The sequence below is a fragment of the Aedes albopictus genome, chromosome 3 (genome assembly GCF_035046485.1).
Source record: "Aedes albopictus strain Foshan chromosome 3, AalbF5, whole genome shotgun sequence".
Classification (NCBI taxonomy): Eukaryota; Metazoa; Arthropoda; class Insecta; order Diptera; family Culicidae; genus Aedes; species Aedes albopictus.
In genome coordinates, this window is record NC_085138.1 from 423,638,273 (window position 1) to 423,651,504 (window position 13,232).

Genomic DNA, 13,232 nt, shown 5'->3' on the forward strand with positions numbered 1-13,232 from the left:
TTTTTGATGTTTTTCCTATTTTTCCATATCGAAAAAAGTCATTTTAGGGTCAATTTCGTCCCATATAAAAATGTATGGGAAAAAACCCAAGATGGATTATTTTAAACCACACATTTTCTGAATTTAGAGGTCCAAAAATGTTATTCTTGCGAATAAATTTTTAGGTACATTCACTTTTCATAATACATCTCTTTGGACATAGCGTGCGGCGATTCTCAATCATCCCAGATTCCTAAATGGGCAGGTCCAGGGATTCTAAGAATTCCTTTAACCTTCCGTTAGTCGCACGGTTGGCCACCATCGACAGCACCATGCTGTACAGAATACAACAGCGCGATCACTACTCGAGGGTTAGGCTCTCTTCCATTGATTTCTCCAGTAATTCTTTCAAGGAATTCTGCTGAAATTCTTCTAATGGTATCTCGTGGAGTTCTTCTAATGGATTCTTTACTAATTGTTTTCTCCAAGGTGTCTCGGAAAATCAGTGGCGATTCCCCAACCTCAAACTACCTGTTCAACGACTTTAAATTCTCAAATTTCCTTAACAAATTGCCTTGTAAGTTGTAGAAAATTACGAGAATAACTGTTTCCGTCCATTTTCAATTTGATTATGATCCTGAATTCACCGTGAATGCTGAAAATACTTTCAAATATTTTTCTTGAAATCACTTGAGAATTTCTTGAAAAATTTCCTGGAGAGATTTTAAAAAGTTTTTCTGAAGGGATACATGAGCGAATTGCTGAAGGAATCTTCGAAAACGCTCGCAAAAAATCGTTCAAAATTCCTCTCAAAGATTGCCTGAGAGAAATCTAGAACAAAGTCATACGGTTAGACGAAAAGTTCTTAGATAATTTCGAAAAGAAATCCTTGGAGGAATTTTAAGAGAATTATTAAAAAAAAACACCCTAACAATATAATTGAAACATGAACATTAGAATAGTTGGGAGGATTTCGTGAAAAATACCCTTTGAAAAATTCTGGAAATAGTACCAGGAAGACAGCTTGAGGAATTCTTGAAAAAAAAAACTGGTGAAGAAATTGTCGAAGTAATTCCTGGAAGTGTCATCAGACAAATTTCTGAAGAATTCTTCGAGGAATGTTCAGAATCAATAGGTTTGTCCAGGAATTCTCCTAAGGATTCTTTCAGGAACTCTTTCATTGATTCCTTTAGAATTTCTTCTAATGATTTCTGCAGAAATTCTTCTTATGATACCGCATGGAATTCTTCTAATGAACCCTTTACGAATTGTTTTAATCATTTCTCAAGAATGTCTTTGAAAACTCTTTCTAATATTTTTAATAAAATTAGATGAGAAATTCTTGGATGATTTCCTGAAAAGATTTATGTGAATATTCCTGATGGGATTCCTGAAAGAACTGCTGAAGAAATCCTTGAAAATGGAAGTCCTAAGATGATGTTAAGCTTACAGCTGTAGTGGAGAACTGTAGGATTTCTAAAAAAAACCGAAGGAATGCCCGAAGAATTTCTAGAAAAAAAAGCCTCAAAAAAGCCTAGAATATAATTGAAAAATAAACATCGGAATAGATGCTGCATTTCCTGAAAGAATCCTTTGAAAAAAATCTGGGAATGATCCCGAGACATTAACTTGAGGAATACCTGGAGAAATTATTGTAGTCATTGTTGAAGAAGTTCCTGGAAGTGACTTCAGACAAATACCTGAAAGGAGATGATATTCGTGGAAGAATTTGATTTTATGTAGGAGAACTTGCAACAATTCATATAGAAATGTTAGGAAGAATTCCTGGTGGAATCCATGGTAGTCTCTTGTAGGAGTCATAGGAAAAGCAGTTGGAAATAATGGAGAAACCCACGGAGACACATGGAAGGATTTATTATTTATGGGAAATATTGCTATAGGAGTTTATGGAAAATTTCATGAAGGTGTCCTTAAAAATGATCTTTTCACTTTCCTCGGAAGGAGTTCTTGAGAAAAAATCCCAGGAAAAGGCATTAGAATAATTATTGGGTAAATTCGTGAAAAGATGACAGTGCAAGAATATTTGGAATAATGAATTAAAAGAAAATCTAGGACAAGTTCTTTGAAGAATCACTGGAGGCTGATGGAATGGATTATCGAAGAAACTTTTGAAAGTGTCCTGGCGTAATAATTGGACAAATTCTGAAAGAACCCTTGTCATAATTATTGCAGAGATTCCTCAAAGAACTCCTGAAATAATTTCTAGAGGAGAACATTGAAGACGTTTCAAAGAAATTCTGGAGGAATTCTTGACGATTTCCTAAAAAAGCCCTTAAAGAGATCCAAGAAGAAATTCGGGTAAATCATTTAAAAAAATCTTAAAAGAAATCCTGAGCATAATACTGAATGAATTCAGTAAGGCCCTGAAAGATGGCGGAGTCGTAGTATGAATTCCTGCAGGTTTTATTTATTTTTTTATTTTTGAGTAATTCTTGAAGAAGTTAATGACAACATCCTTAGACGATTTAATTTGGAAAAATTTCCGGAGAAATCATTGCAGGAGATTCTGGAGATATCATTAGAGGAATTCCTCAATGAACTCTTGATGAAATATTCGGATAAAGTCCCTGGACATATCTTTGGAAGAATTCCTGTAGTAATCTTTGAAAAAAAAATGTTGGATATGAATCATTTACACATTTGGAAAAACACATTTGACCATTTAATGGCTCTTAAAGTGCATGCTACTTGCGACAACAATGCTAATGTACTTTATTAACTATCATGAAAACTGTCAAAAATGCCCTCAAAGGAGGAGTACCTTCCCGCATTCCTCCAATTTATTGTTCAACCGTTCCGTCTTTTATTTGCCCTGTATATGTTACGCTTTTTTTTCGTTCGTTCGAATTCCTGAAAAAATCCGTAAATAAATTCGTGTAATAACCCTTCTAGAAATCCCTGGAAGAATATTTGGGAAAATTCCTGAAAGATTATTTTTGGAGAAATGTTTGGAAAATCCTCGGAAGAAATCCTGTAAGAATTCTTCTGGAAAATCATTGGAAGAATTTATGGAGGGATTCATGAAGAAATTTCTGGAGAATCGCTGGAGAAACATTCAGAGGTATGCGTAGGGGAAATCTGGTGTGAGTACCGGTAATTCTTGGAAGAATCCTTGAAGAAATCTTTGTTTTGTATGCTAGTTCCCGAAGAAAACTTTGCAGCAATTTCTGAACGAAATTATATAGAAATTCATTGTCCTCATGAAATATTTGAGAGAACTTCTGGAAAAGTTCTAGATGAAATTGTTGCAAGAATACTTGTAAGTTTTTTGGAACAATTCTTTGAGGACATCCCTGGAAACAAAATATGAGATTATGATATAATTGGATAATGCTTTTAGAAACATTCAGAAGAAATTTTGAAGGGATTTCCTTTGGAATTCTAGAAGAAAATCTCGGAGAAAGCTTTGGATGCATCCTCGTAGATTCTCTGGAGGAATTCATGATGAAATTATTTAAAAGAAAAATCCTGAAAGGAACCTAATCGACGTGTTCCTGGAGAAATGCTTAAAAGATTTTCTGAAAGAATCTTCGGGAGAATTCTTGGAGAATTTGTTGAGGATGTTAATGGTTGGCAACAGTTTTAGGTATTTACCTCAGGAACTCCAGCGGCATCTTCTTTGGAACTTTTTTCTGTCATTCTTGTAAAAACTTCTCAAATTCGTATAAAAATTCCTGCAACAATTTTTTTAGGATCTCAACCGTAATTTCCGTCAAGGATTTTTTTTTTGGCAATTTATCTAGGATTTTCTTCGGCAATGCATTAAGATTTCCCAAAGGAATTTGGGAGGAATTCCTGAAGAAATTGTTGGAGGAATTTCTAAAGCACTTATCGGCGAACTTTTTAAAGACTTTGCCAAAAAAATTTCTAGAGTATACCTATGCCAAAACTTTTGCGGAAACATAAACGGTATTTCCGATACAAAAATTATAGGAGTTGATGAAAAATCTGAAAAAGTGTACTAGGAATTCCTCTAAGAAATGATGGAAGAATTCCTGAAGATATTGTCGTGGGAATTTCTAAAAAAAATGCCACAAACATTCTCAAAAAATCGGGGAAGAAATTTTTTTACGGGAAAAATATGTAAACAAATTTCCAGAAAAATTTGCAAAAAAAAATTTCTAAAGATCTTCCTAAAGGTATTGCCGTAGAAATTGATAAAAATATATGTGTAAATGGAATTTTGGAAAAGATACTAATGGCATGTACAAAGGAATTGCTAAAAGAATTGCAAGAAAATGCTAGAAGAATTCTTGAGAAAAATATCACAAGGATTGGCGTCGAAACTGCCAAAAGAACAGCATGATGAATTTTTAATGATCACACATAGTACAAGTCTGAGCGAATTGATCAGTCGTGCGGCCCTTTGATCAACCCTTTGAGAACCTTTAAAAAAAATCCAAATCAATCGATCGAAACAGAGCATAGCCAGAACAATAAAAGTTTGACTGAAAATTGAACAATAATGGATCAAATGTATATCACAGTGTGTGACCACATTGCAGCTTTACGCTTGCTTGTTACTACTCACAAACTCAAAGTAATTTTTAGTTGTTGTTTTTTTTTTTGAATTCAATTATCCGCCTGATTTAACACATAACAAAACAAATGAACAGAGATATAGTTACAACAGCACCGATGTGCAGTTCGCAACTTCTTCAATTGAATAATTATAACCAGTTCAAAATGGGGTTTTGCGTAACACAGAAAACATATAACATGATACAAAATGCCTTCATTCAATCAGCACTCACTCGAAACAACCATTTTTTTTTGTTTGTTTGATAATTAGCACTAGGTGATTACAACACTTACGAATGGAACATGAAACCAAAAGAATAAAAAAATAAACAATACAGACACGAAAATACCAAAACGATCAAAGAGGTGGATTGCGAATTGTGTGCGCCAATTGAGCGAGGAGAAAATCAAGGTGGGTGGTGCAACTCAATCTGGTGGGGGGGGGAAAACGGTGTAGTGTGGGACAAGGATGGCTTAATACAATTTGTGGGAACTCGGGAGAAACCAAAAGGTGGCGCGCGGTCGGGAATTCGTCGAATCGGAACTAAAATTCTTATACAGTCGTAAGCATGGTAACGTTGTTGCTGTTGTTTTCAAAATCCAAAACAAGATAAAACCGACAACGGGCAGAGAACCTGAATGGACTTACCTTGCCGGGTGTGCTGGCGGTGGTGTTGGCGTAGGTTTCTGGCGACGGAGCAACCGGGATGGCGGCGGTTCCAGATGGTCCTAGCGGGGGCGACGTAATCGACAGCTGGGAGATGGCCGTTTGCCGGATGAGCTGCCCTGGCGACACGGACCGGGCGATTCCGGTGGCTGTGTGGGATAATCGGAATGGAAGGTTTGGAATTATGTATTGCTCGTATTTAGGTTACTGCTAACTGGATGCAAGCACATTTCAGAATACGAAGACCAAGCATTGATGGATGGTTGAGGAAAAGTAAGTGACAAAGGACATGCGAATATAAGCTACTATAAAAAGCAGGACCTTGGGCCCCCGCATTTAAACGACCCCTGCAATAGTTTACTTCACTAATATTACATAATGTAAACGAAGAAACAAAATGCTGTCTATTGTACAGCATAGTTAGGCATTTCGTTGTCTATTACCTAGTTTCATTCTTTAATTCAGTACCACTTTTTAACAGCGAGGTAGGTATATATACCTACCTAAAGAATTGCAGTCTACGGACGCTGTTGAAACAAATTGGGAGATGATTACAAATAAAGGGGTCTGTGTCATTTGGCATAAGGTCGTTTGGCATAACGGTCATTTGACATAATGGACACTTGGCATAATAAAGAAAAAACGCATTTCGGTTATGCCAAATGTCCATTATGCCAAATGACCGTTATGCCAAATGTTTTTATGCCAAGTGACCTTATGCCAAACGACCTTATGCCAAATGACTTTATGCCAAATATCTCGCTCCCCAAATAAAAAGGATAAGTTACTTAAAACCTTATAGTTTTAGGATAGTTGCTAATTTTATATTATTATAATATCACAGATAGGTATTGCTGCATATAGCCACAGCTGTAAAGGCGTGGATATTCAGCATAACCATTAGCGTGGGCCATAGAAGACGTTTTTTTTCGGATCAAGGTTTTTTTGACTCCATTTCGAGTTCTTATCGACTGTACACAATATCAGAGCGATCAGTCACGCCTACACTTTGCGCATCGCGTTTAAAATTTGCATAGGATTTTATACGGAAAAACACACTTTTTTGCATTTTCCTTGTAAAAGAATAAAATTCTTCTGAAAGTATTTAACCGATTATGTAAAAGTATAGCCTCAGATATCCTGAAAAACTTTGCCGAAGACCACAAGGCGATTCGAGTCTTGTAACAAAAGTTATAGCCTACTGAGTGTGCTTATCTTCCAACATGTCAAGGAATAACATCAATAATAAAATCTCAATTTTTGACCTGACTTTCGAAAAGTGTATCTTTTTCCACATGCATCGGATTGCTTTGCGGCCTTCGGCAAAGATTTTCGACACATCGTGGGCTATACTTTAACATTGGCGGTTATATGGTATAGGACAGTTTTGAGCATCTTTCAAGAAAAATACGAAAAAGTATGATTTCCCATGTAAAATCCCATACAAACTTCAATCGCGATGCGCAAAATGTAGGCTCAACCAATCATGCCCAAATTTTGCACAGTTATTTGGGACCTCAAAGGGCATCTTATAAACTTTGATCTGATTGAATCTGATCAATTTTAAATTTTCCCATACAACGTTGACCCACCCTAATAACCATAGTGAGGGTGTCGGATTCGATTCGCGGTCGGTCTAAACACTTTCCGTTATTTCCTCGACTTCCTTGGACATAGACTATCTTCGGGAGCGGGGCATTTGGCATAAAGTCATTTGGCATAAGGTCGTTTGGCATAAGGTTACTTGGCATAAAGACATTTGGCATAACGGTCATTTGGCATAATGGACATTTGCCATAACCGAAATGCGTTTTTCTTTATTATGCCAAGTGTCCATTATGCCAAATGTCTTTATGCTAAGTGAACTTATGCCAAACGGCCTTATGACAAATGACACAGATCCACTATCTTCGTACCTGCCACACGATATATCTAAACAAGCAAAATGGTCATTGGCAGAGGAAGCTCTCGATTGATAACTGTGGAAGTTCTCATAGAACACTCTAGCCGAGAAGCAGGTGTTGGGTCGTTACGCCAAGAAGAAGTCTTTGCAGCAGCGGGTTTGCTGATCTAGTCATTGTAGGTCGGCTCTAGAGGCACTTTCTCTCCACATTTGGGAAATTTGTGCCATTGGCCATTGAAACTAGTCGTCGATTGTATTTACAGTTAGGCTAAACAATTTTGGATAGAAAGGTGTGGGCTGCGAGAATTCCTTCGGGACATCTCTTACGATTTATCTAGCAGTTACCGAGTAGGCACCAAACTTTGCGCAGTGCCAAACATTGCGTAGGGGTAGTAGGGGCAATATGACCATACGGGGCAATATGAGCCACCCTGAATTTGGCCTTATTATCAAGTTTTGTTCTGTTCAAAGCCCTAGGATCTTTTATAGTATGCTTCAATCATGTCTCACTGTAAAAACCGTACCTAAAATCGATTCTGAAATGCAAATATTATGGAAATTGCAAATTTTTGCTTCGAACGCCAAAATGTTATAAGATTTAAAACTCCAAAATAAGCTTTTAACAGATAACTCCCTACTGTCCAGGTAAATATTCCATTACAGTTGATACTCCTACTATTACTGAGCAGTTTGTGAACAAGTCTGCATTTTTTCGAAACTGAAATTACAATAAAACAAGAATTTTCCGAAACTAGTCTCTACGGGGCAATATGGTCATACCTGCTCGGACCAATATGATCGGTTTTATTTTGTAACCTAACCTCAAAATTTGGCTGTCAAAACATGAATATTATCTGCAGAACCATGGTTCAATACTGGTGTGAGGTTACAAGCGACGACCGGAACAAAAAAATGGTCACATAACAGCCTGAACGTCGCCGAGACACAGGCGCCACCACAGATTACATCCCAATCTGAAACGTTCAATGAAACCGTATATTTTCGGTCTTCGCTTGGAACGATATCCTTTTTGGCAACGGACAAGGAAGGTTGTTTAAGCAACCGTCCATAAATGATGTAGCATTGGAGGGGGAGGGGGAGTCCTTGATATTGCTACGAGCCATGTATTAGGTATGGGAAAACAAATTACGGATTGGGAGGGAGTATAGAAAATTGGCCAAAAATGCTACGTAATTTGTAAGGGCTCCCTTATTGTGCCTCCCTTCGCCCGTTCATCTTCAGAGGGTGAGAGATGGAACCAATGCCATCGTTGCCATTCTTGGATTCATGGCTGTGATGGAAACATGTGCCTATGTTGAATCAAGTGTTGCGTTTAATAGTAAAATGCGATGAAATCTGCTTATGTTTTTTTTTATTATTTTGAAACAAAAACAATCGAATTTGTATAAAATACACTGAATTGTTGTGGAACAATCATATTTATCTATTTCTCATTCCTTACGAAACATTGTCCAAAAAACAAAAAAGGTTTAAATGGTGGCTCATATTGCCCCGCCTGGTGGCTCATATTGCCCCGTATAGTTGGCAAACACATGAAAATAAATGGTTTTCAAAAGTATTTCCCAACTATTAACAAAAAGTTTTTTTTCATAATTTATCGACGCAATATGAAGGGAAACACTCCTAAGCATGGTTTAATTACATTAAAATAATTATTTATTGAGTTTTTCTGTGCATTTCAGAACGATTTCCTTAGGTGGCCCATATTGCCCCGATCACCCCTATTTGGGTGATAACAACTCCTTTCATTCATTTATTTAGTTATCAAATTCATGATAATACTGAATCAACAATTTACCGCCATAATACTCGATTTGCAGCTGCAGCTCTCCAACGTCGGTCACGCCCAACACTCGCCAGATCACGCTCCACCTGGTCCGCCCATCGTGCTCTCTGCGCTCCACGCCTTCTTGTACCAACCGGATGGTTATCAAACACCAACTTTGCAGGGTTGTTGTCCGGCATTCTTGCAACATGCCCTGCCCATCGTATCCTTCCGGCTTTGGCCACTTTCTGGATGCTGGGTTCTCCGTAAAGTGCAGCGAGCTCGTGGTTCATCCTTCTCCGCCACACACCGTTCTTCTGCACGCCGCCGAAGATCGTCCTTAGCACCCGTCGCTCGAAAACTCCGAGTACTTGCAGGTCCTCCTCGAGCATTGTCCATGTCTCGTGTCCGTAGAGAACCACCGGTCTTATTAACGTCTTGTACATGGTACATTTGGTGCGGGGGTGAATCTTTTTTGACCGCAGTTTCTTCTGGAGCCCGTAGTAGGCCCGACTTCAACTGATGATGCGCCTTCGTATTTCACGACTCACGTTATTGTCAGCCGTTAGCAAGGAACCGAGGTAGACGAATTCTTCTACCACCTCGAAAGTATCCCCGTCTATCCTAACATTGCCGCATTCACCACCAGTCCGACCTTTGCTGCTTCACGTTTCAGGCGGGTGTACTGTTCTGCCACCGTTCCAAATGTTCTGGCAATAATATCCATGTCATCCGCAAAACAGACAAATTGACTGGATTTCGTAAAGATCGTACCCCGGCTGTTGAGCCCGGCTCGTCGCATAACACCTTCCAGGGCGATGTTGAATAGTAGGCAGGAAAGTCCATCACCTTGTCGTAGTCCCCGTCGAGATTCAAATGAACTGGATAGCTCACCCGAAATCCTTACGCTGTTCTGCACACCGTCCATCGTTGCTCTTATCAGTCTAGTCAGCTTCCCGGGAAAGCTGTTCTCGTCCATGATTTTCCATAGCTCTGTGCGGTCGATACTGTCGTATGCCGCTTTGAAGTCGATGAACAGGTGATGCGTTGAGACCTGGTATTCACGGCATTTCTAGAGGATTTGCCGTACGGTGAAGATCTGGTCCGTTGTCGACCGGCCGTCGATGAAACCGGCTTGGTAACTTCCAACGAACTCATTTACTTTAGGTGAAAGACGACGGAAGATGATCTGGGATAGCACTTTGTAGGCGGCATTCAAAACGGTGATCGCTCGAAAGTTCTCACACATTAACTTGTCGCCTTTCTTGTGGATAAGACAGATTATCCCTTCCTTCCACTCCTCCGGTAGCTGTTCGGTTACCCAGATCTTGACTACTAACTGGTGCAGACAGGTGGCCAACTTTTCCGGGCCCATCTTGATGAGTTCTGATGCGATACCGTCCTTACCAGCCGCTTTGTTGTTTTTGAGCTGGTGGATGGCATCCTTAACTTCCCTCAGCGTGGGAGTTGGTTCGTTCCCGTCCTCTGCTGCACCAACATAGTCATTTCCTCCGCTGCCTTGGTCCTCTGTGCCTACATTCTCTTCGCCATTCAGGTGCTCGTCGAAGTGCTGCTTCCACCTTTCGATTACCTCACGTTTGTCCGTCAGGAGGCTCCCGTCCTTATCCCTGCAGATTTCGGCTTGCGGCACGTAGCCTTTGCGGGATGCGTTGAGCTTCTGATAGAACTTGCGTGTTTCCTGTGAACGGCACAGCAGCTCCATTTCCTCGCACTCCGCTTCTTCCAGCGGAACAACTCCTTTAAAGATACTATTTTTCAACCTTCATATTTTTCACACATGACCACAATCAATAGCCAGTAATTCGTGGAAAAAAGTGTGCATTATGCATCAGCAATATTGTTTCTAGAGGAATGCAAGCATAAATTCCTGAAACAATTGTTGGGGAAACTTCTAGAGTAGATGGATATTAAAGAATTCTTTGGGGGAACTCCAGAAGGATTTTTCGAAAAAATACCTTTAGATTTATTTTCCTAGAAGAACTTCTGTAGGAATCTTTGGAGGAAATCTTGAATTATTATCCAATGGATTCTTTGGAATTTCCCTGGAGGAATTCTAGGTTGAAACTCTTAATAAAATCTTAGAAAAACTCCTTGATAAAACCTTGCAGGAATGGAAATCAGATTTTTTTTAAGAAATCGTTGCAGTAACTCTTGAAGAAATCCTTGGAGAAATTTCTGAAGGAATCCTTGGAAAAAATTTCTTGAGAAATCTTCAAAAGAATGCCCAGATGAGTGATGAATGCTTGAGGAAATGCCAAGATAAATCCTTGGAAAAAATCTCTGAAAGAGTCATGTGAGGGAATAATTGAGAAATCCTTGAAGAATCTTTGAAGAAATACTTGACTTCCGTGGAAAAATCATTGAAGGATTTTTTGAGTATCTCCTGAAAAATAAAAATAAATATTTGAAGAAATTTTAGAAGTCCTACTTTTCCTCTGACGGAATTCCAACGTTATTTCGTGAAAGAATATCTGATTGGAAAGGAATCATTGGAAAATTTTTAGTTTTAATTATTTCTAGAATTACTTAAGCATGCTTTGGATAATCTTCTAGATGAATCCTCAGAGATATTATTGATAGAATCCTTAGTGGGCTATCTGAACAAATATTTCAAGTGATACTTGATAAAACCTTTACCAGATTCTTTTGAAGTATTCTGAAGTACTTTAGAAAATATCCTCGGATCCCGTGTTCCATAAGTTTCTTCTAAGATTCCTCCAAACAATAGATTACGGATTCCTTTAGGAGATTCTTCTGGGATACCTTTAGGAAATCTTTTTTAATTTGTCTCTTGCAATTCCTCACTAGAAAACATCTGGAATTCTTCTAGGTAATCTCCGTAAGACGCCTTTTGGTTATCACCTGGAATCCCATGCGAAATTTTCTATTTATATCTAAAAGAGTTGCTGACCACTAGGATTTCTCCATGAGTTGGCTCTGTGAATTTTTCAAGAACTTTTTTTGGAGATCAAGCAGATGTTTGTTTCTGAATACCTCCCGAATTCCTTCAGGAGTTCCACCATCGATTATAATACCTTAAGGAATTAATTTTGGGTTTTACCCAAGATATCCGCTTGAGTTTCCTCCAGAAGATCTTCTGGGGTTTTCTTCATAAGCTTGGATTGCTCCCATTTTTTTTACTAAAATTCCTCCTGAAATTCCTTCTAAGATTTCTTTAGGAGCTCCCGGACTATCTTGAAGGAATTCCTGAAGGAACTTCTGAAAGGAATTCCTGGAGAAAGCTCTATAGATTAACAGAAGGAATTCGTTTACGGTATTTGGTAAAAATCCTGCAAATAAATCGGTACAAATACAAAACAAATCGAGCTCTGATGCAATGGTTAATTTGGTTAATTACGGCATTGGTAATTTTATACATGGTATGCTCAGTTATAATCTCGTTTATTTGGTGAAAGCAAACTTTAAAGCGGAAGTAAAATATGAGGAAAAACAATAAAATTACGGAAAAAAGAGATGACAATGATTGGTACAGTAACGACAAACGTAATAATCACACGTAACACAGTCAGTGGCGATATACCGATAGGAAAATAAGAAAAACAATAGCAAAGCTTCAAAACAACCACAGAGCAGAAGAAGTGTTAAATTACTTGGTCCGGAAACTGGCACACTAGACACGGTTGCAGTGGGCTGAACCACCTTGGTGGCCACACTACTGATCATGGCGGCAGCGCCAGGCGGTAGAATCCCAACACCAGCTGCGGCGGCGGCGGCTGATGTGGAGGCAGCAGCGGATCCAGTAGAAGAAGCGACAGCGGATGCCATGGAACCAGCTGCGGCGGCGGAAGCGGAAGAAGACGATGCTACGCTGTCTAGGTCTGCGCGGATGGTTGTATGTTTTGTTTCGTGTGTGACCGGATTAGGTAGTTTGATGTAAAGGTTAAATGTGTAAATGAGGTTTTTAGGAGTAGATGAAGAAAGAAAGAGAATTGAAAAGTACGTAAAGGGTTTGCAAATTCTTATTTTCAAGCATTTTTTTTTTAATTAGTTGTTATATCCCAGTTTAAACCAATTTAATTTATCAACAATTAGCTACTTTAGAGAAACTAACGCACCGTAAATTTAGCCGAAATTGTAAAACAGAAAAACGAGTACTTACCAGGTACCACTGGAACACCCCCAATCGAAGGTCTGGACGGCATCAGACCGCCTGGTTTGGTAGGAAGCTGTGGCGCTACGATCGGATGACGAATGCCGCTCTGTTTACGTAGCAGTTCCAGTTCGGCCTTCAACTGCTGGATCTCAATCTCTTGTTCTTTGATTCTGAAAAGAAGGATAGATTTTAGTCACATGAAGAATGAAGAACATGAAGA

The 13,232-nt window shown here is 38.9% G+C and overlaps 1 protein-coding gene across 4 annotated transcripts in view; it reads right to left on the reverse strand.

Moving 5' to 3' along the window:
• Window positions 1-13,232, reverse strand: part of LOC109433478 (CTTNBP2 N-terminal-like protein) — a 37,879-nt gene that overhangs the window by 13,734 nt on the left and 10,913 nt on the right. For 3 of the 4 annotated variants that reach the window (XM_029875785.2, XM_029875787.2, XM_062856392.1), the window contains exons 3-5: window positions 13,019-13,182; window positions 12,510-12,737; window positions 5,171-5,337 (exon numbers count right to left, since the gene is read on the reverse strand). In XM_029875785.2, the coding sequence (XP_029731645.1) occupies window positions 5,171-5,337; window positions 12,510-12,737; window positions 13,019-13,182 (559 nt within the window). The remainder of the gene's footprint in view (window positions 1-5,170; window positions 5,338-12,509; window positions 12,738-13,018; window positions 13,183-13,232) is intronic. The other variant, XM_029875786.2, reaches the window with a different exon arrangement.